At 42.9% G+C, this 22,865-nt stretch overlaps 1 protein-coding gene across 5 annotated transcripts in view; it reads left to right on the top strand.

Moving 5' to 3' along the window:
* The window catches only part of COL5A3 (collagen type V alpha 3 chain), a 125,305-nt gene that overhangs the window by 41,037 nt on the left and 61,403 nt on the right, over positions 1-22,865 (top strand). For all 5 annotated transcript variants that reach the window (XM_028721183.2, XM_028721182.2, XM_028721181.2 and 2 more), the window contains 12 exons: positions 3,223-3,270; positions 4,453-4,494; positions 6,140-6,202; positions 6,446-6,520; positions 7,201-7,284; positions 8,677-8,733; positions 15,865-15,918; positions 17,104-17,157; positions 17,259-17,312; positions 18,297-18,350; positions 18,430-18,483; positions 21,236-21,280. In XM_028721183.2, the coding sequence (XP_028577016.2) occupies positions 3,223-3,270; positions 4,453-4,494; positions 6,140-6,202; positions 6,446-6,520; positions 7,201-7,284; positions 8,677-8,733; positions 15,865-15,918; positions 17,104-17,157; positions 17,259-17,312; positions 18,297-18,350; positions 18,430-18,483; positions 21,236-21,280 (684 nt within the window). The remainder of the gene's footprint in view (positions 1-3,222; positions 3,271-4,452; positions 4,495-6,139; positions 6,203-6,445; positions 6,521-7,200; positions 7,285-8,676; positions 8,734-15,864; positions 15,919-17,103; positions 17,158-17,258; positions 17,313-18,296; positions 18,351-18,429; positions 18,484-21,235; positions 21,281-22,865) is intronic.

Here is a 22,865-nt window from a genome sequence, read left to right as displayed (position 1 = left end):
TAAAGCAGTGTTTCCCAACCTTGGGCCTCCAGCTGTTTTTGGACTACAACTCCCATCATCCCTAGCTAGCAAGACCAGTGGTCAGGGATGATGGGAATTGTAGTTCAAAAACAGCTGGAGGCCCAAGGTTGGGAAACACTGATCTAAAGTAAGCAGAGTCAACTTGAAAAGGTAGCCCATCTAGGAGATGGAAAACTCTGATCCTAAACCTCTGTTGCCTTGTGGGACATCTTCAGGAAAAGAGAAGGTTAAGGAATAAACCCTACACAAATCCAGAATGGAGTTATTAATACAGTCAGATGACACATTGTACACCTCCTTCTGGCAACTCCTGCAGCCCAATGTGCTTTCCTTTGGTCCACATCAGTGAGGCTGAGAGGGGGGTCTTTTTACCTGGGCTTCCCAGGACCTCCAGGCATTGACCAGGCTTGCATCCCAGGGAAGTCACTTCAGTGCTGCTAACACAGTGCTTTACTTCACCCCCAGATGCCTACTCCATTGTCTCTCAAGACAGATAGATACCAACAGCAGCATGAACTTAGTTTTGCAACGTGTGCTGTGGATCTACATGCCAGCAGTAAAATGCTGGGTCAGCTATCAGTCTTGTTTCCTTCTCATCACGTGTCAGGAAGGGATTTGCCTTAAAAAAATATATGTTAAGATTTATGTATTCATCCTTTATTAGGAGCATAGGAAGGTCAGTATTGTTTACACTGTCTAGTAGTGGCTCTCCAGGGTTTCAGGCATGGGTCTCTCTCCCAAGTTCCAACCCTACCTGAAGTTGTCAGGGACTGAACCTGGGACCTTCTCTATGCAAAGCAGAGGCCCTACCACTGAGTTGTGCCCCTTCCCTTATTGGAAACAATAATTGCAAGGTGTTTTAAAGATGTGTTCGAGTCCTTTGGGAACTGCAAAGGGATGTGTGCTGCTGATGGCATGGGCATTAGCCAACAGCCACCTCTGTAACTATCTTCCTCCTCCCTGCTCAAGTGGAACCATTCTGAAAACAGCTGTTTTTAGCTCCACAGCTTCCCTCCAGAAAGAAACAGCTATGTTTGTTTGCAGTGGAGCAGAGGTGCTATGAAGCGACCTCTGCTGTTTCTTAGACCATTGCATCTGTCTTCACCCTGAGAATCGCCAAGAATCCCCTCTTTTTATGAGGGAAGGGTGAGGAATTTAGGAGCAAGTAGACAGCTATAATGTTAATGACAGATGTCTACTTAAAATATTTTTTACACAGAACAGCTTGTTGCTGTTCCCTCTCCCTCTCGGCCCACCTCACCAATTTGTTAGTCAACTGGCCTCTGCTGGAGTGTTGGCATTTAAACCAGCACATCAGGGAGGAGCAGCAAATGTTCCAAGCTACAGGAGTTGTGTCACTTGCAGAACTGTCTAGATTCTGGCACAGAGGACATTAAAACTGGCATTCTGTGGACCTGCCTAAGCCTAAGCCTGAGCAGCTTTTTGAAGAAGAACTGCAACATGTCCCTGATTAGGCTGAGCTCCAACCAGGACCCCTCCATACCAAGTGAATGGGTTGTAAAATGGCAAATGCAGGCCAATATAAGTGAATGTGGATACATGTCAGGGCAAAATATCTATCTATCTTAATTTAACATATATGGTCATGGGGTCTAAACTGGTGGTGACAGATCAGGGGTGCTTCCATTAGGAAAGGAACTGAAAATAAAACTTCTGATGTTGTAATGACATCATACAAATCTATGGAATGACTGCATTTGGAATAGTGTGTACAGTTCTGATCGCCTTGCCTCAAAAAGGATATTGCAGCATTGGAAAAGGTTCAGAAAAGGGCAACTCAAATAATCCCCTATGAGGAAGGATTGCAGCATTTGAGAGTTTTAGGTTTAGAGAGGGAAGAGGTGACATGGTAGCTAAGTTTATAAAATTATGATGCCATGGAGAAAGTGGATAGAGAAAAGTTTTTCTCATTGTCATAACACTAGAATTCATGTGCATTCAGTGAAACTGAATGTTGGAAGATTAAGGGCAGAGAAAAGAAAGTACCATATTTTTCGCTCTATAAGACACACCTGACCATAAGACGCACCTAGTTTTTAGAGGAGGAAAACAAGGAAAAAAATATTCTGAATCAAATGTTGTTGAAGAGGAAGGAGGAGGGAGGATCAGGCTAAGGCATCACAACAAGAGGTGCTGCACAGCTCTCCCTCTTGCTGTGCTGGCTTCAGCAGAGCAGCGCAAAGCCTCTTCAGCGAAGTGGGAACACCCCCGCTTGGCTGAAGAGGCTTTGCGCAGCTATCCCTGAAGCAATCCCTCTTGCCTGCCCACTGCTCCCAGACCTTCCCAGGGCTGCAGGGGGAAGCCCCGGCTGCCGGCAGAGCAGCACAGCTCCCCCCCCCCCCACACCAAAGAGCAGCTCAGGAGCATGCCGCACTCCGGCAATTTGGCCCCAGGGACCACACATTTGCTCCATAAGATGCACAGACATTTCCCCTTACTTTTAAAGAAGAAAAAAGTGCGTCTTATGGAGCGAAAAATACGGTAGTTCTTCTTGCAGTTCATAGTTAAACTATGGAACTCAACTCCTACAGGAGACAGTGATGACACCAGATGGCTTTGAAAGAGGAATAAACAAATCCATGGGGGAAAGGACTATCAGCAGTTACTAGCCATGATGACGATGCTGCACCTCCACTCTCAGAGGCAGTAGATCAGTTGCTGGGAATTGCAGGTGGGCAGAGTGCTCCTGCGCTTGAATCCTGCTTAACATTTTTCTCCCTGGGGCATCTAGTTGACCACTGTGAGAACAGGATGCTGTGCTAGAAGGGCCTTTGACCTGGTCCATCAGATTCTTTGAATGTTCTTATGTTAATAGACCTCCACCCAATGCTATTTTTCTAGAAAAAGAGGTGCTGGAACTCACAATGAGTTCTCTTATAATGGCAATGGTGCCCACCTGAGAGGTGCCAGAACTGAGTTCCTGCAGGTTCCAGCTGGAGAACCCCCCCTGCCTCCACCCCCTTTTAAGCTGTTATGGTTTGTTTCTATTCCATGTAGCTGAACAGCAGGCTATAAAAGGCTCCTTGTCCATTCATGATTCCCATTTAATTTACCTGTCTCCTTTCTGTTCATCAGGGAGAGATCCCACCCCTTTAGGGGAAAGGCAGCTTTCTCCATGGTATGAGTGACTCATGCAAGTTGGCCATTGCTGTTATTATGTTTCCTTTGTGTCTTTACTAGGAAAAGAATCTGAAAGGAGAGAAAGGGGAGCCAGCCATCATAGAGCCAGTGAGTATGGTACATGTTCTGTAGTGGCACTGGTGCTCCTCCATCAGTATGACTAGGGGCTGAAAGCCACTTGGTGATGGGGTGGAAGGGGGTGGAGGATACCAGCAATAAGTTATGGGAAGGTTTTTGGGTGTGTGGCAGGCTGTCAGTAGTAAATATGGGAGACAGTGTAGAAGTGATGCAAGCTGTGCAGTTGAACCCTGCTGTTAGGCCCTGAACAATGACCCAATTCTGCTGGCAGCTCCCTTTGGCAAAATGTTTGCTTGCAAATGTGGCTGTGCAAAACCCTTTTCTTTATTTTCTTGGATTTTTTGCCATCTTCTTGCACACTAGCATCATAAAAGTAGATATGCCTTTTTCACAAGACAGGTCTGAAGCAACCCTTGTGCATTGTGTGTATATTGTTTTGGCCACAGTGTAGATCTGAAGCACAGTTGTGTATTTTGTGTATACTACAGTTGTGCATCATGTTTTCCAAATAAAAGTGCTTGCAGCTGTACGAGTCTGCATCACATGCACAATTGTTGATGCCATTCAAAAGCACAGGCCCTAGGAGACATCACCTAGTAGATTTGTGTCATTGTTGCATATCAAATATGCAGTTGGCCTCAGTGTTCAACAGCTGGGACAATTAACCCTCTTCTTCAACTGAATAGTAATATTCACAAGTTTACTATCTGCACAAGACACCTATCCATAACTTCATAACAATAGAACATAGAGTCTTTAGTGGCCTGGTATTGTGGAATACTTTGCCAATAAAGATTCAGTAGACATTTTCTGTTTTAACTTTTAAATGTCTGCACAAGACTTTTCTAGTCTGCCAGGCCTATGCAGGCAATTAGTAATACATTTTTCCACAATGGTTAATTGATATCTATTTTTAATTTTTAAACATTTTTACTGTATGGTTTTGTGCATTTTTGTTGTTAACCTCTTTGATTTTTTTTAATGAAAAAGCAGTCCATAAATACTTTTATAAATAAAGTAAGTGCATATATGTTTAATTCTTTGGAACTGCAAAATCACTGGTATTTCTGGTATCTTTGCAGGTACCAAAATGAGGTTTTAAGTGTGCTTAAGAGTGAACTAATCTATATAATGTAACTTTGAGTACATTTCATTCCTTGTCCATGCCATCTGTGTTAACAGCTGTATTAAATCTTTTTCTTTTAATTGCAGGGCAGGCGTTTTGAGGGGCCAGCTGGTTACCCAGGTCCACAGGTAAGGAAAGTAATAAATTCAGGCCGTAGGAGGAGACCTGGTGTTAGTCTGACACACCAGAGGATTCCAAAGTGGATGTGTCACCTGGTCCCATGATTCACTTGTTCCTCTGTGGAATAATTGTACCTTGTGCCCTGACTGTATTTGTTGGGCATGTTCTGTACTGATGTTTTGGGCAGTACACATAAAATATTGATATCATATTGCATGGGTTTCTGAGTGAATTGTTCCACCTGCATGGTTTCTAAGATTCTCTTTGGAGCCATGGGATTCAGCATGGAATTGGCTTAAGCGCACTGGGGCTTTCAAGGATGTTGTAAGTCATTTCTCCCCAGTTACCTCTCCCATATTAGGCCTCCAGCCTGTCTCCAAGTGAGAACAATGGGCATCTTATAACTGAGTGCCAGTTTCAAAAGAGTTGAGCTAAGGTGTGGGGAACCAGAGTTCAAATTCCATTCTCCCTCTGCCCCCTCCCCCAATTTATGCTAGCCTCTATTACTCAAAAAGTGACACACAAAAGTATATCATGGACTGTGGGTATTTCCAGAATTTGCAAATGTGTTGTAGAGATACTACAAACACATCGTTGGCAACAGGGTTGTTGTTTTCTTATTGGATTTCCCCCCAAAGGGTACATCCAGATCCAACAGAAGAAATGGCATTGGTTGGCATTTTGCTGTTGATGATGTCATGTCGGTTCTGTGAAAAACTTGCTTGCATGAGGAACACTGATCCCACAATGAGCACTTGCCTGGTAGCAACCTGATTTGCACTTCTAGGGGAGGAACACAATGGGAAAACATATTCTCATTTTTAGGCAAAAGAATTTCCCCAAAGGTTCTGAAACCTGCAACCTGTATAAATTAAACACGTTGGCAGAAGCAGAATAAGGCACAGGTCCATGCTTAACAGTCCAGGTGTTAGTTTGTTTTTCTCCATGAAAACCCACTTTTTAGCACTCAGTTAGACTCAACATCAATTTGGGATTTCTACAGATTGCCATTTTCTTTGATTGAGCATTAAAGGGTGAGTTTTCATGGGGAAAGCTTCAGAGGAAAAAGAAAAAAGGGGTGCTTGGACATGGAGCTTTAAAGTGCAGACCGTACCTGGAAAGAGCAGAAGAAAGGATAAGTGTGGATAAGCCCATAATGATGGATATTTGTATCTAGTAGTAGTATTCTGTTCTGGCTAGATGTGGGGAGGAATGAGGAGCTCTGTAGAGCATTGATGCTTCACCCCCTGAGTACAGTGGTACCTTGGTTTACAACCATAATCCGTTCCGGAGGTCCGGTTGTAGACCAAAACAGGTTGTAACCCAAGCCGTGCTTTTGCCAATGGGGCCTCCCCCCCAAAATGGGTTGTAATCCAAAAAAGGGGACATGCACTTCCAGGTTTGATGTGGTTGTAATCCAAAACTGTTGTAATCCAAAGTGGTTGCAAACCAAGGTACCACTGTACTTAAAATCTTTAGTATTAGAATCTACTAGAACCAGGGTCAGGTACAATGTTGGCACTGAAGGCACAGGGGTTGCAATGCTGGTTTGGGGTTTTCTGGTGCCACAGGGTTTCTGTTTGGAAGGGGAACTGGGTGTTGGATTTGGGTCAGTGAGATGCTTATCTTCATTTTCTGTTTGTCTCTTCCCAGGGTGAGACGGGTCCAATGGGACAGGGAGGGCCAGCAGGATTGCCAGGAGATCCCGGTGAGCGGGTAAGGAAATCTCTGTGCAGTTCAAGAGGCAGAAGGGTAGCCTCCCCCTTCTCCAGCCTGGGGATTCTTAATCTTCTCAGAAGCTGGTGGGGGCGGGGAGGAGAAGGTGAGGAATCACCGGCATGCGCCCCTTTCAGTGTACCTCAGTGCTTGGAGACAGGTCCTAGCTTGATGCAGATTTCTTCTAGCTCAACACTTCCTGGGAATGATTGATGGGTGTTTTCTTGCTTTTTTTCTGCACAGGGACCCCCAGGACTCCCAGGCCTTCCAGGAGCTGATGGCATTCGTGGGCCTCCTGGGACAATGATTATGTTACCGGTAGGTGATGCAGGATGATGGGCGAAGTCTGTTTGAGGAGCTGAGATCAGAGGAGATCTTTAGTAGGAGGAAGCTTGAACAGCCAGTCCCTTTGGAAAGCAGATTCCGGAGGAACACCATCTTTTGGGCTGGCTGGGATTTAAAGCAAAGTCTGAGCTCTACTCCAGAGCATGGGAGCCTCAGTGTACAGCTCTTCCCAAACCAGTGGTGGGAGCCCACTGGATCCAGAGTAACGGGAGTGTGTACCCAGACGATGTCTGAGGGCAAGGACTGCATTGTTTTTATTAATCTGTAAACTGCTGTGGTAGCCTTGCTGAACACTGGGATTAAGAAGCCTTGCAACAACCAAATACATGGATTAAAAATTGATTAACAAAGAAAAAGGCACATATTAGCTTTCCCGCAATTTAAAGGTCTCATTCTCCCATCCTGCCAATTTGACAGGCAATAAAATAGGGGTTCAGCAACCAAAATAGAAAGTCAGCTTGAAGCTTGATCATGTGGTGCTTTCATCAAGGAGGATGCTGCCCAAAGTGGGCAGGGCGGTGGCTTGCCTGCCACAGAGGCCGCTTTGGGCAGCATCTGCCTGGTGACTCTGACATGTGCTCTGGTTAATCTAGCCATGACCTCACAATCCCATCATTTCCTTCCCTGGCTTTGTCTCATTGACCCATTTCTAGTTCCAGTTTGGTGGTGACTCAGCTAAAGGTCCCTCTGTGTCCTTCCAAGAGGCCCAGGCCCAGGCTATTTTGCAACAAGCCAAGGTATGTGCGGGTATCCCCTGATCCTCTTCTTGTCGTGGGGCTTAAACTCTTTGAATGGCTCCTTTTCTTTTTGTCATGCAGTCAATAGAGTTTCCTTGCTCTTTTCTATGTGTCTAGGCACTTGGCATGTTACACATTCTCTTCCCCACCCCCTCATCTCCGTTCAGATAATAAACTGCAAGCTTCCAAGTGTGGCCCATCACAAAATATTTGCCACATAATCCAACTTCATCTGCACATTGCGAAAGAACATCCCTCTCAAGATATAGCAAGGCTCTTATTAACCCACACCATTCTTATTCCCACAGTAATAGAAAAGGTGCCCCAGGCAGAAAGTTGTAGCCCAGCTCAAGGAATAAGCTAGTAGAAATGTTCAAGTCGCTTAGGCAAGTGAGACAACATGATATAGGAAACCAGGAAGAAGACCCACACACTATAGGGTTGCTAGCCCGCTTGATCTGGGGCAAAATGTTTCTTACTGGACACAGACAAGGTTGATGACTAGGCTGAGAGATCATTTGAAGAAGAGGCCACCATACGAAGGTTTGCTTGATGCTTACACTGCAGCTGTATCCTAAGTCAAGAGTAGCACAGCTAACGGCCAGGGATTGTGGGTGGTGGGCACAAGGTTGAATACTCCTGCTATAAGTCTAAGTGAGGAGGCAATTTCCATTTTATCACTTGACTTATGTCAGGTAGATTAGAATCATCCCTGTTTTTAACAGATGAGAGAACTTCCTTAGTTAACACCAATCTCTGGGGTGCTGCTAGTTCCTTAAAAGAATTCAGGGCACAGGAGACAGATGCAGTTTGCACCTGCTAATTTGATGTATAGCTGCAAATTTGGGCCAACATTCAGAGTGGAAATAGGAACCATAAGCAAAGTTTTAAGAAAGGTTTAAAAGGGTGAAGGCATAAGAGATTCAGAATCTGAGCCACTCCTAATAGCACCCTGCCATGCCAGCCTCTTGATTTAATAGGATTGTATATACTGCCTAATCATCCAAGCCTCTGAAAGGCTGGCGGCAGTATTGCTTTCCTGTTTGGTGTCTTACAGTGCTTTAATTTGTTGGGATCTGCCCAGAGTGGCTGGGGCAACCTGGTCAGATGGGCAATATATATAAAAATTACCAATAAAACCAGAGGTTAAAACAAATTAACCTATTCCCCTCCAACCCCCATGCTCCCAATCCCAGTCATGCACACAATTGCGGTAAATTGCAGCAACAATTACAGAAGTCTGTTTATTCCCTTCTTTCTTCCTTACTTCAGTTCTGCCCTGTTGTCCAGCTTCTTCCCACAAACCTCCTTGCTTGCTGCACCTCAGTTTGTCTTCGGTTCTGTTTTAAATTGCCTCCCTGAGATTCATTGTTGTATTTCTCTCCTCCTCAGCTATCCATGAAAGGTCCCCCTGGCCCCATGGGACTAACAGGGCGGCCAGGCCCATTGGTGAGTAGCTGACATTGTTTGAAGCTACCCTGTATAGTCTGGGGAGTATCTATTTGTGGAGGGAAGGTTTGGACATTTGCCCTTTCTTTCACACCATGCAAGAGGCTTGGCTGAGAAGTGCACTGTGCATCTGGGCTGGAGTGAGAGGAGTTTGCATTTCTGCATGGAAAAGGCTTCACTGGAGTAATGTGGAACTTGGCACCCAGGTGTTTCTACCTCTATTAGAATATTGGGGCATGGAGGGTGAAGAACATGCTCACCCAGCACCCGTCAGCTGATGGCTGGGGCTCGTGTGCCGGGTGCATGAGGGGGGTGCCTGGTTCATGCCTCTCCAAGATTCTGCACCTGGGGCCATGCCCCCTCCCCCACAATACTGATATTATGACATCACATTGCTCCACTCTCCTCCACCTCCTGCTGTTGGCAACATGCAGTGTATGGAGATGTGGATCATTCTGCTGCCTAGTAAGACAAGCAAAGTTCTCCTAGAGTTACAGAGAGACAACTGGTACCCATGTGGTTGCTGTTTTCAGAGGCAGGTGGGCATCTATTACTGTTTCATCTACATTGCTTCTAGAAATGCATTGCTTCTCCTGGTATGCCCCGCGGAGGACCTTAAGGTCTACAAACGACAACATTTTGGAGTTCCCAAGTTGCAAGGTGGTTAGATTGATCTCAACTAGGGCCAGGGCCTTTTCAGTACTGGCCCTGACTTGGTGGAACGCTCTGTCACAAGAGACTAGGGCCCTGCGGGACTTGTCATCTTTCCACAGGGCCTGCAAAACAGAGCTGTTCCTCCTGGCCTTTGGTTTGGACTCAGTCTGACCCTCATGTTTCCCTCCCCTTATGGTTTTGATCTATGGGCTACTTTTAAAACGAGGCTGCATTTTAAATTGCATTTTAACCTGCATTTTAAATTGGTTTCTTTTCCTATTATGTTTTTACTGTAATTTTACTGGTGTTAGCCACCCTGAGCCCGGCTCTGGCCAGGGAGGTCGGGGTATAAATAAAAATTATTCTTATTCTTATTCTTATTATAAAGGATAAAAGGGAGAAGAGATTCCACCCCCCTATTTATGGGGCTGCCAGCTTTACTTGCATTCATGGACATAGCCAAGGTGTGGGGTGGGGGCAGCTTTCTCCTCCAAATCAATAAAAATTAATAAAAATCTGAGGTTCTGCCCCCTCCCAACAAAAATCCTGGCTACACCCAGGCTTACATCCTTGATATTTGGAGAGACATTAAGGGATCAAAACTGCTTATAGCATTTTTCTTACCAGGCCACCAGATGAAGGATAATATAAGAAATATAATCGATGTTATAGAATATCTGGAGGTCAGGTATGAGAAACAAGCAGCTTTAATGTTTATAGACGCAGAAAAGGCCTTTGATAATATTTCATGGGCCTTCATGAAGAGGACAATAGAAATGATGAACTTTGGAGAGGCTTTCGGTAGAGGCAATATACTCGGACCGACAGGCTATTGTGAACAATGTGATTACGGAAAAATGTAAAACAATGAAGGGGACAAGGCAGGGGTGTCCCCTGTCACCATTATTATTTATTTTAGTGTTAGAGACCCTGGCATCCACAAACATTTTTTAAAAATTTCATTAGATATCTCCCAGAAAGCTTTTATTACCTTACAAGTCCACCACATATGATAAAAGGTACCTTCTTTTTCTTTACATTTCCAGTCCAGTTGTGTTTTTTGTCTCATTCACAAAAAAGTGGATGAGACAATTAAAGGAATAACGGTAGAAAGTAAAGCATATAAATTAAAAGCTTTTGCAGATGACCTTGTGATTACTGTAGAAGATCCCAAGAATAGTTTACAAAAGGTTTTAGAGAGGATCCAGGAATCTGGACAGGTAGCAGGTTTTAAATTAAATAAAAATAAAACTAAGATCTTGGTGAAAAACATGGCAGAGCAATATAAAAAGGACTTACAAGAAGTTGCAGATGTATGCATACATTAAAAAGTTAAATACCCAAGGGTATGGCTGACAGCTAGGAATATACAGTGGTACCTCTGGATGCGAATGGGATCCATTCCGGAGCCCTGCTCACATCCTGAGTAGAAGGCAACCCGAGACTGCGCGTCTGTGCATGCGTGGGTCACGATTCGCTGCATCTGCGCATGCACGTGTAGTCATTTTGAGCGTCTGCGCATGCGTGAGTGGCAAAACCCGGAAGTAACGCATTCCGTTACTTCCAGGTTGCCGCGGAGCGTAACCTGAAAACGCTCAACCTGAAGCATATTTAACCCGAGGTATGACTGTAAATGTATTTAAAGAAAATTACATAAATTCTTGGAAAGAAATAGAGAAATTTAGAGATTTGTGTTTTTTTTAAATATATTTATTAAAAATTTCAAATTTAATACAATAAAAAAAGCAAAAAGGAAAAAGCAAAAAAGATTAAAAACACATAAAGTTCACAATACCTATTTTTCAATAACATATTTCCCTGACCTCCTCATACCTCCCTTTCTTGTATTCCAGTTCAAATTGTTAATTCAGCAAATCCTTATCCATAATTTTTAACCTATTTCTATACTTAATTTAACATATTATTATTTTACTTTTTCTCTTTCATCCATTTCCTCAATTTATTTTTGCTAACCTTATTTTCATTTAATTTAGTTCATTTTAAAAAACCAATTTTACCTTATCCAAACTTAAGCATCAATACTTATACATCAATACACATTCTTAAAACATTCTTTCTAAGGTCGACCCAAATTCCCTTCCACGAATTTCCCAATTTTCATACCCATTACAAAAACAAAATAAAAACAGAACACATTATAATTATGTACCCTTTGGATTCCCAAACCCCACCCCCCCTTTCCCGGTTTCAGTCCCCAACAAATGTCCATCAGTCTTAATCTAGTATTAGCCTGGAGATCTCACATCCGAGGCTCTTAATTCTCTCTCAATTCCTCTCTGCCGGTTTTTTTGATAGTCCTTAAAATTGAACACCAAATCTCGGAGAAGCTCTGGCCCTACGGGATCCATGTTTCTTCCAGCCAGTTCTCCATACTTAAAAGTGGAGCCCAAATCTTGTTTCTTACTCCTTTCAAGTCCAGATGTCCCCGAGGCTCCAACTTCCACCTTAAGCAAATTTGTAATCCTTAGGTCTTCAGATCTCCACATAAGGAGATCTCTCCTTTTTTCAATCTCCAATTCAGGCCAGATTTTCCACATCAAGTTCTTATTTTCCTTCATTATCGTCATGTCAGGCCTCAAGTCCTCCTTCATCATCTGCAGAATTACAGCTCCTCCTTCATTTTCTTCAGGGACAACATATGTCTCCTTCTCCAAATTCTCAAAGTTGTCAAGTTTCTCTTTTTGTTCAGTTGAATAAACTTCCTGATTCAACTCCTTATCAGATTCAATGATATTGTTTACAGTTGAGTCCAGAGTTGTAACATTTATCGCCAAAACATCAATTTGGCCTTGTAACTTTCCCAAGAGAACAAAGACTCTGTCCAATTCAGCCTGAATTTTCCCTCCTCCAGCCATTCTTGTAATGTCCCAAAACCCCCTCTAGAGGGATTTTGGTTTCTTAATATTCATTCCAGTTCAAATCCAAAAATCCAGTTAGTTTGTATCAGTTCTTCCTTGTTTTCAACAAATTGTAACAAAATTGTAACAGTTATAACCAGCAGAAGCAGCAGAAACAAAGTTCTCTTTTTCCGTCTTGACAGCTAATTTGACAGCTGTCAAACTCTTTAGTACCTCATCAACAGGCTCTCTCGCGGAACACTCCCGGGTCCAGGAGGGTGGCACTTCAGCTCCCAAAATTAGCTCTTTATCCTCCAGTAAGATTTCTTATACTGCCAAACCGTGAAATTAAAGTCTTTTACCAAAGAAGGAAAAAAGAGGTTCTCTCGACCTTAGTTAGCAGGTCCTTGCTTTAACTTGTTTACAAGACGGGGAGGCAGACTTCCTTTTTACACCTTCCCCGATCGTGCCTAATTCTTAAAAAAAAATTCTTTACAATTCCAATTTCCGTAGTACTCACGGGTTGTTACTTTTATAATCCAATTGCTCACAAGAAGAAATCAGCGCTCTCTGACCATGGCAGTGCGGCTTCACTCCGCAGGAGAAGCAGTCGACTCTCAGCACCGTGCCGCTCACCCCGTCCCCCGTTCCGAAGCCTTTAAAAACGCGAAAGATATTTCAAACAAAAGTGCAATCCCAGATATTCTATGGAATCCCGCTATGGGTCCAAGCATATAACAGTGATTTAAAAAAGATTCACTCCAGCTTTCTGAGGCGTATTCTTGGACTCCCAGCTGTGATCAAATATGAAACAATGTGTGCAGAAATAGGCATACACACAATGGAATATTGGGCCTGGTCCACCTCAATAAAGTACTGGTTACGCTGCCATTTTCGCTGCCCTCCATCAAGTCTGCTCGCTGATTTGCTCAAAGACTCCTATAAATCAAGATGGTATCAGTACCTCGAAAAAAAGATTGAATCTTTAGGCATCGAACTGGAGCCCCTGTACAATTCTAATGAGCAATACATTTTCCATAATATCCTAATTAGACTAAAGGATGTCGAGAGACAAAATATTATGGCAGCTGTAAACAAAATTTGCTCCCCCATATTCTATGATTTAAATATCTTAGATAGCAGAGCCAATTATGTCACTAAATTAATAATCCCAGCCCAACGTAGGGCTTTTATGCTGGCCCGTTTGAATGTTTTTCCCTCAGCATTTGTCAGGGGAAGATATCAAAACATTCCCAGAAACAAGAGATTCTGCAGATGTTCTATGAATGTCCCGGACACTGTAGAGCATATTCTCTTTCATTGCCCATTGTACAGTACGCTCCGTCAACGCGTGCTGTCCCCTCTTTTGGGTGGTCTGGAACCCCAGCAAGGTGAATGTGTGGGATTCTGCCTATCCGACGTTGACCAAAGGGTAACGGCGGGGGTAGCCGAGTTTTTGGTAGCAGTCCTCCAAGGAGCAGGTTAACAAGGAAAACCACTGATTTTATATGTATATATATAAATATGTATGTAGCCAACTGCTGCCTTTCTATATATATTTCAAGGCTTTTATATGCTATTTTCTCTTTTATGGTTTTATTTGCATAATGCCTAATAAAGGTTTGATAAGTAGTAGCCTTTAAAAAGGCTCCTTCGCAGGTCGGGGGGGGGCACAAATGGTGCCCGCCGAGTCACCAGGTTCACAGGCTTCACCGCCTGTGATTTTTGAGGGTCCCCGTGTCGCTGCAGCGGCAAGACCCGATCCTGCGAAGCCGATTCCCTCCGGAGCTCAGAGGGAATCCGCCATTAGTCGATGGCGCTAACCCGGAAGTCCGAGAAATTTAGAGATTTGGGGTAGGATGAATTTATTTTTGGAGAAAGTATCAGTGATAAAAATGAATGTATCGCTAGAATGTTATTTTTATTTCAGTCAATACCGGTGCAGTACACTTCAAGGAAGTAGTGCAGAGGAGCAGTGCAGTACACTTCAAGGAATGGCAAAAAGATATGTCTAGATTTATCTGGCAGGGGAAGAAACCAAGGATAAAATATAAATTGCTAACAGATGCTGCCAGATTTAAAATTATACTATGAGGTGTCCTGCATTTGCTGGATCCTGGAATGGACAACATTGAAAAATGCAGATATTTTAGATTTAGAAGGGCATGATAATAGTTTTGGATGGCATGCATATTTATGGTATGAAAAAGCAAAGGTACATAAAGGTTTTCAGAATATTTTAATAAGAAAATCATTTTTTTATGGTATGGGAAAAGTATAAAAACTTATTAGAACAAAAAAACACCTTGGTGGCTTTCCCCTTTAGAAGCAATATCTCTGAAAAAACTGAATATGAGAAGTAATTGGCCAACATATAGAGAGCTGAACTGAAGCAGAACACCAGGTGAAACTAAAAGACTATAAGGGATTTATTAACAGATTGGTTACAGTTACAGATAGGTAGCCGTGTTGGTCTGCCATAGTCAAAACAAAACAAAACAAAACAAAACAAAACAAAACAAAAAACAAAACAAATAAAATAAAATAAAATAAAATAATAAAATAAAATAAAATAAAATAAATAAATTCCTTCCAGTAGCACCTTAGAGACCAGCTATGTTAGTTATTGGTATGAGCTTTTGTGTGCATCTGAAGAATTGTGTATGCACACAAAAGCTCATACCAATAACTAACTTTGTTGGTCTCTAAGGTGCTACTGGAAGGATTTTTTAAATATATTTTTTATATTTTATTTTGTTTTGAGATTGGTTACAGTTTCACCAACTAAATTATGTTTTTAAGATTGTGTTTTAAAAAAGAAAGGTTTTAATCGTGAGATATCAAGAGTTCAAAAAGATCTGTTAGAAAACAATAACAAATTATTGTCAAAAATGTATAGTTTGCTCTTGGAATGGCGTACAAAAGATGGACAGGTCGAGTCGGTAATGATACACTGGGCAAAAGATTTGGGACACAATATTCAGATGGCAGATTGGGAAAGGTTATGGAAAACAGACTTGAAATTCACAGTATGTTGTGTGCTGAAGGAAAATTACATGAAAACTATGTACCGGTGGTATCTGACTCCTAGAAAGTTAGCAAAATGTATAGGGCAACTACAGACACCTGCTGGAAATGTAAAGAAAAAGAAGGTACCTTTTATCATATGTGGTGGACTTGTAAGGCAATAAAAGCTTTCTGGGAGATGATATCTAATGAAATTTTAAAAAAATGTTTAAAATAACCTTTATTAAAAACCCAGAAGCTTTCTTATTAGGAATTATAGGTACTGACATCCCAAAGGAGCAGAAAAGACTTTTTATGTATGAGACAACAGCCGCTCGGATGTTACTAGCCCAGAGATTGAAAGAAGACAAAGTCCCTTCCAGAGAGGAATGGCAAACCAAGCTGATGGACTATGCCGAGATGGCAAAATTGACTGGAAAACTCAGGAATCAAGAGGACAAAAACTTTATAAAAGAATGGGGAAAATTATGTTATTTAGGAGGCCACTGTAAGCAGATGGAAACATTTCCAGGATTTTAATTCTTCTTGTAATGTAACAAAAATGATTTCCCCCAAAACCCAAAACCTGCTTATAACATTTTTGTTTTGGTAGGGTCTTCCAGGGAATTCTGGTCTGAAAGGAGACTCAGGTGATCCCGGTCCACAGGTAGGTTGCTGGAGACGAGTAGGCAGGCTCTTTAATTGCTATGGGATGGAGCAGAGAAATGCTACCCACGTTGAATAGACAGGGAAGCTCTGTCCCTGCCACCTTCTCCGAGGGTGTCCTGCTTGCTGGCCTTGTGCTTGGATTTGGGGGATTCCCACAGCTGAGGGAGGGGGAACTGGAGGCCCTCCAGATGCTCCCCTGCATCCTTGGTCAATCTGGGGCTGGTGGGAGCTGGAATCCAGCAACAGCCAGAGGACCACAGGTTCCCCATCCCTGACTTAGCAATTTAAACTTGCAGGCATTTCCTGCTGTGGTGGGGAAGCCCTTGCACTGCAGGGCTCTGGAATTACTCGCAAATGAGTTATGAAGCCCATTTTTTCAGTATGCTCTCCTTCTCCTTTCCCCCAAGTAGGCAGGGGTGAAAAGATCCCACCTCCTCAGGATCATGTACATCTCGCCCCTTTTGGATCTTTCATGTACATCCCTTTCAATTTTTTCCTTGTGCTCTGCCTAATCTCTTCATCCCATACTGACGATTTCCTTCTCCTTTTTTCCTTAAAAAAAAAAAAGAGTTACTGCTTCCAGGCAGTAATATCCTGCTTCCAGGCCAAAAAAAAAAAAAAAAAAAAAAAAGCTTTCACAGCATCTTATGGTAAAAGCAATGATGGAATTCATTCAAGCCATTGAAGCAGTAATACATAAAACAAAGCAGGGCTCCAGGGGGACAATAAGATTGCTTCCTAAGTAAGCAACGTCTTATCACCCTTCTCATTGCAGGTTGGGAATTTGCCAGCCCAGCTTCCCTCAGCAAGGTATCCCACAATCAGGGACTGCACTAGAGGAGGCCTTCTGTCTGGCAGGGGATCCCAAAGCAGATCCTCTCCTACTTTGAATTGGGCCTGTATAATCTCACTGATGGCCAATGCAGTGTGTTCACTGCAGCCGGCACAAGTAAGCAATCTTGCCATTGCATTCTGGACCCCCTGCAACATCTGGGGGAATGCAACTTTGTAAGATAAATGTTACAAGTCAAATCATAAGTTTCCATTGATGGCAAAAGCTTCCACATGTCAATCATTACAAAGAGCTCCATTCTTCTTCTAACATGGAGAAAAATCTTGAGGTGTTAGGAGAGGTGACATGTGAAGCCACTCTTGATCTGAACTGTTTCCCTTCTTGTTACAGGGCTCACCTGGGATCCAGGGATCAATAGGACCCCCAGGGAAAATTGGCAAGCGGGTAAGCACCTTTACTCCAGGATCCCATCCATGGCTGAGTGACATTGCGTAATAATCCTGCCACCCCTTTCCCTCACCCTTTCCTTTCCTTTCTCAAAAAAGGGTCGCTCAGGAGCAGATGGTGCCAGAGGACTTCCAGGAGAAACTGGACCTAAGGTCTCTAGATCTTTCTTGAGGGGTGGAATTGGTGGAGGGGAGGGAGTGAATTCCAAGATGCCCAGTCCCACTGTGGGTTGACATTTCCTGCAGTTGGCACAACTAGTAGGTTGCAAGTAGAGCTAAGACAAATGTTTTCAATTGGTATGTTGACATGGGATCATTTTCTTTCTTTCTTTCTTTCTTTCTTTCTTTCTTTCTTTCTTTCTTTCTTTCTTTCTTTCTTTCTTTCTTTCTTTCTTTCTTTCTTTCATCAAAACTGCTTCCTCTGTATTTTGTCCAAGTCCTGGAAGCAAAACAAATGTTGTCTAGGGACATGAGAAGAGCCCTCCTGATGGAACAGATCCAGGGCCTATCCCCCTCCTTTCAATACTGGCTGCCCAGAAGCTTCCACTCAGCCCACAAACAGGGCAGGAGGGGAACAGTCCTTCTCCATCGCCTGTCCTTAGCATCTGACTACAAAAAAACCACACAAAAAAACCCTAGAACGTATAAATTTTTTAGCAGGAATTAATGGGATGAGCACTATAGTGCAAGAGCGCTCCTCCAGAGAGCAGCCACATGGTAATATTGGGGAAGCATTGCAGAACACCCGCTAAAGCAGAATGATGTGTCAGCACACCAGTATAAATCCACCCCATGAACCATTATTGCAGCAATCACATATTGCAGAATTCATCTGCCAAAAAAAGGGAACCAACCAAACACCAGTTTAGACTGACAGACAGACAGATATAGATATTACACATACACTTCACTCTGCTGGGAATACATATATGGAATATCCCCCCACAGACCTTGTTGGGTTGTCAGGATGGATCTGATCATTACAACAAAGCTTTTTTGCACAATTAAAAGGATTGTAGGAATGAGAAACAAAGATCTTGGGGGATTTTAAAAAGGAAGCATTTTCAATATAGGCAGACATGCTCACTGGCCCAAATATTGGGCTGTCCTTGTGGTGCTAATGCTTCTTTCTTATAGGGTGACAGGGGCTTTGATGGGCTCCCAGGACTTCCTGGAGAAAAGGGAAATCAAGTAAGTATCTCCAAATATTTGTAATACCAGGGCTGCCTATTTTTGGTACCATTTCTAATTCTCGCTTTACTTTTTACAGGGAGATGTAGGCACGCCAGGCCCCCCTGGAGCTCCTGGTGAGAATGGCCCCAAGGTAAGCATTGATGCAAGGCTTGTGGATGGAAACAGATAGCTGGAAAGTGCAAGATGCAATGAGTGTTGTTCTTTGGAAAAATACTGCAATTGCTCTAAATTGAATTGCATTGGCCCAAATTATTGTGACAATGAGCAGAGAAATGCGTGGTTCCGAGATAAGGGCTGCTGTAGCATCACTAGGGTGGCCCAGTGCATTAAAGCTCAAGGGAAAAGGTGGAAAAGGATTGGATCAATATGTGGGATCATCTCATCTATGGAAAGAGGAGATACTTTTTTCCCCAGATAGATATTTATTGATTTTTCAAAAAAAGAAACACAAAATACCAAGAAAAAAGAGCCACACGCCACAAACAGAAAAAGAAGAAACTACAACAGAACACAAAAAAGATAAACAATATTCACAAGAAAGAAGTTTTCACCTACAGTTTTACATTGTCGTCTTTTTCTGGGCTTACTTCAGCTCGCCTGTAAATCTTCCGTGATAAAAATCATAATTACGCATTACCTAGTTTGTATTGTCATTAAACATTTCTCTTCCTCCATTTTCATTAAACAATAACTCTTAGTCTTTCACAGTGCTTCTCTGAATCCCCTTAGCGTTATTTGTCCTTTGCTAATATGTTCCAGGTAATCTACATATTTTCCCCATTCCTTGATAAACTTTTGGTCTCTTAAGTGTCTAATCTTTCCCATCAATCTGTCCAGATCCGTGTAGTCTAGTAACTTTATTCTCCACTCCTCTATTGTTGGCATCTCCTGTTTTTTCCACTTTTTGGCTAGGGTTATCCTTGCTGCTGTGACTGCGTAATATACAAATTTGTGGTCTTTCTTTTTTATTTCGCTCCCTAATATCCCTAACAGGAAAATTTCAGGTTTTTTTTATAAACGTATACTTTAACACCTTCTTTAACTCGGTATAAACTTTTCCCCAAAATTCTCTCACTCTCCCACACTCCCACCACATGTGGTAAAAGGAGCCCTCCTTCTCTTGGCATTTCCAGCATTTGCTATCTACTTTGTACATTTTCGATAGTTTCACAGGTGTTATATACCACCTGTAGAACATCTTCATAACGTTCTCTTTCACTGTTATACACGCCGTAAAGTCCAGACCTTCCTTCCACAGATTCTCCCAGTCCTCAAATTGTATGTTATGGCCCACGTCTTTAGCCCATCGAATCATCACTGTTTTAACTTCCTCATCTCCCACGTTCCAATCCAACAGCATCTTATACATTTTAGATATTATTTTCACATCATTGTTTATGATTTCCGTCTGAAATTTTGATTCTTTATCTGCATACCCTCTGTCTTTAATCTCTTTTCTAAACATCTCATTAACTTGGAAGTGATGGAGCCAATCATATACGTACTCCTTGACCTGCTCATATGGCTTTAGTTTCCATTTCCCATCTTCTTTCATCAACAATTGACCATATGTTGCCCAGTCGGTTCTCATATTAATTTTCTTAACACTCATCACTTCTAGGGGTGAGAGCCAGTGCGGGATTTTAGGTTCTAGTATGTTTTTATACCTTTCCCATGTTTCAATAAGTGGCCCTCTAAAGATATGGTTCTCGAACCCCTTATGTACTTTCCTCTTGCCACACCATAAGTAGGCATGCCGGAAAGAGGAGATACTTGATCAGTTTCAAAGCAGACCCGAGGCGCCATCTTCTTGAGAAGATTGATGGGGCCTGTGCATGCGATGCCATGACATCATGTGTGTGACATCATGATGTCATGTGTCAACATTGCATGATGCCACGCAATGCCCTGACACTGTATGTGCAATGCCAGGGGCAGAGCTGAACGCCCCCTGAATATTGAGGGGGCTTGGCCTCCTCCAAAAATACTTCAGGGGGCCTGGAACTGCTTTGGTCCCGAGGAGCTGGTGTGCCTGAAGAAGACATTATCACAATTTATATTTGTGGCAGGGCCACTGCAATGCAAGTGGGGTTCAGGTCTATGATACAAATTTGCATACAATTTGCTAATTTATATGTATAGAATGCTATGAGGAATTAGTATGATAAATTTTACTAGCACTATGCTTTTTGCAGTGCACCTAGCTGCTCTGTAAGTGAAATGGTAGCATGAAATAAAATGTAAAGAAAGTGTAGGTGCAGGAAATCTTGGGCTTGCTGCAAAGCTTTGGAGCTCAAGCTCCAAGTGCCACCCCATAACATTGCCCCTTCTCTGTGGGTTTTCAAATGGTGTTCCATGGTATTGCTTCTCAGTGATTCTGCAATGAGAGCAGTCATACAACAGACCAGCTTTTATGAAAGATGGCTTCCCCACCACTGCCAGCCTCCTCTTGCAATGTACAAATGTAGGGAGGTTATTAGAAGCTTATGGGAGTTGATTGGAGCCTGTTTAGTGCCCATCATGAACTGGGTGCATCTTGGAACATGTCCCAGAATCCCCTGCACACAGAGGGATGCCACAGGAGACTGGTGATCCTCAGCAGACAGGTCAGTCTCAAAAGTATTCTCTGAAGACAGAAAGGGTCTATTTGGCGTCGGGCGGAAGCTGCTTAATACATAGGAGCCCTTAGGAGCAAAACACACCATCAGAAATATGGAGAAATTGAGGGTAGGGGTGGTGAGTGCACATTAAGTGGTTATTGTGTGTTACCTCCTTGGGTTTTCTCTGTGAATGAGTTTGTGAAAGCTGGGGAAACCAGCAGCTGGGGTGGACACAATTCAACACCCGGGTGGAGCTCTCACTCCACCTCCTTCTTTCCACAGGGCTCTGATGGTGCACAAGGCCCCAGAGGACAGCCTGGGGAAGCTGTGAGTATCTGCCCACCAGATGCAGGACTGCTCAGGATGCCTAAGTGCTCTGGGAGGAAGTTGGCCTATGCCACTTCCGTGGGGATGGGAAGCAGCAATGGAAACCAGGAACCTTCGGGGAAACATGCAGTCTTGCTGTAGCCTGGAATGTGAAATGACAGGTACAAGTGGGGTATCATAAAGAACTTAACAACTGCCATGCTGGCTTATTTTTTCTTTTTCTTTTTTTTAAAAAAACATAATTCAAGGAGATGGCACAAACTGCATGCTTTCAACAATTTTCCTGTCTTTCTAAAGCATTTGTTTCTGAAAAACGAATGAGATACTGTTATTAATTCCTTACCACCTTAAAGTAATAACCAGCTGTTATGCTCAAGTAATAACCATCTTAAGTCTCATTTTGGAAAATGAAAGATACAGGAAAGCCAGATAATGCAAGGCTTTAATGTGTTGTTTGCTGTCTTTTTTGAAATACCATGGCTGTGGGGGAAATAATTTTATAATTTATTGAATCAGTCCAATGGTGCTTTCTAATCTCCATGTTAATGTTGCAAAAATATTATATTATATCTAAAACTACATTTTAAAATAAAAAGAAATAAAAACAATGACTAGGCCAGGCTAGATCAAATGTCCCTCTTAATCCTGCACTCTTTCTCTGCACTCATCCACACTTCAGTTTGGCCTGAGCTATCCAGGCACGGGTTCGAGAGGTTTTTCTTTTGTCCCACTGATTTCCCTGGGAAAACCTGGGGTTTACTGCTCAATCAGAACAAACTCAACAGTAAACTGTGGGTTTTCTCAGGGAAACTGGCAGGACAAAATAAAAGCTTATTGAATTTGTGCCTGGAAATCTCTGGACAAAGGGAAGTGTGGAAGACTGGCGGACCCAAGTGGTAAAACTGTTTCTGGGCTGACGAACTTTAGGTTGCCGTACTGAAGTTGGATGTTCAAGTGCTCCCACATAAAAAAGAAAAAGCTATGTTTTTTATGGGAAGGAGCCTTCTTCTTAAGATGTTCTTTTTTTATGCGCAGGGAATGTTTTGGTGGGGAAGCACTCAAATGTGCAACTTTGCCACCTACTGCCTATAGTGGTATAGTCCAAGAGAAGATTCTCCTCTCCTCTGCCCAAGATTCTATACAGTGGTGCCCCGCAAGACGAATGCCTCGCAAGACGAAAAACTCGCTAGATGAAAGGGTTTTCCGTTTTTTGAGTCGTTCCGCAAGACGAATTTCCCTATGGGCTTGCTTCGCAAGACGAAACGTCTTGCGAGTTCTTGCGAGTTTGTTTCCTTTTTCTTAAAGCCGCTAAGCCGCTAAGCCGTTAATAGCCGCTAAGCCACTAATAGCCGCTAAGCCGCTAAGCCATTAATAGTCGCTAAGCCGCTAAGCCGCTAATAGCCGCTAAGCCGCTAATAGCCGTGCTTCACAAGACAAAAAAACCGCAAGACGAAGAGACTCGCGGAACGGATTAATTTCGTCTTGCGAGGCACCACTGTACTGGACTGCCCTCAGTGCCAGATTTATGTGTAAGCTAAACAAACTACAGCTTAGGACCCCACTCTCTTGGGGGCCCCAAAAAAAT

Source organism: Podarcis muralis, chromosome 2 (genome assembly GCF_964188315.1).
Source record: "Podarcis muralis chromosome 2, rPodMur119.hap1.1, whole genome shotgun sequence".
In the NCBI taxonomy this organism is placed as follows: Eukaryota; Metazoa; Chordata; class Lepidosauria; order Squamata; family Lacertidae; genus Podarcis; species Podarcis muralis.
The sequence above is the reverse complement of the archived record's forward strand: the minus strand, read 5'-3'. Positions and strand labels throughout refer to the sequence as shown.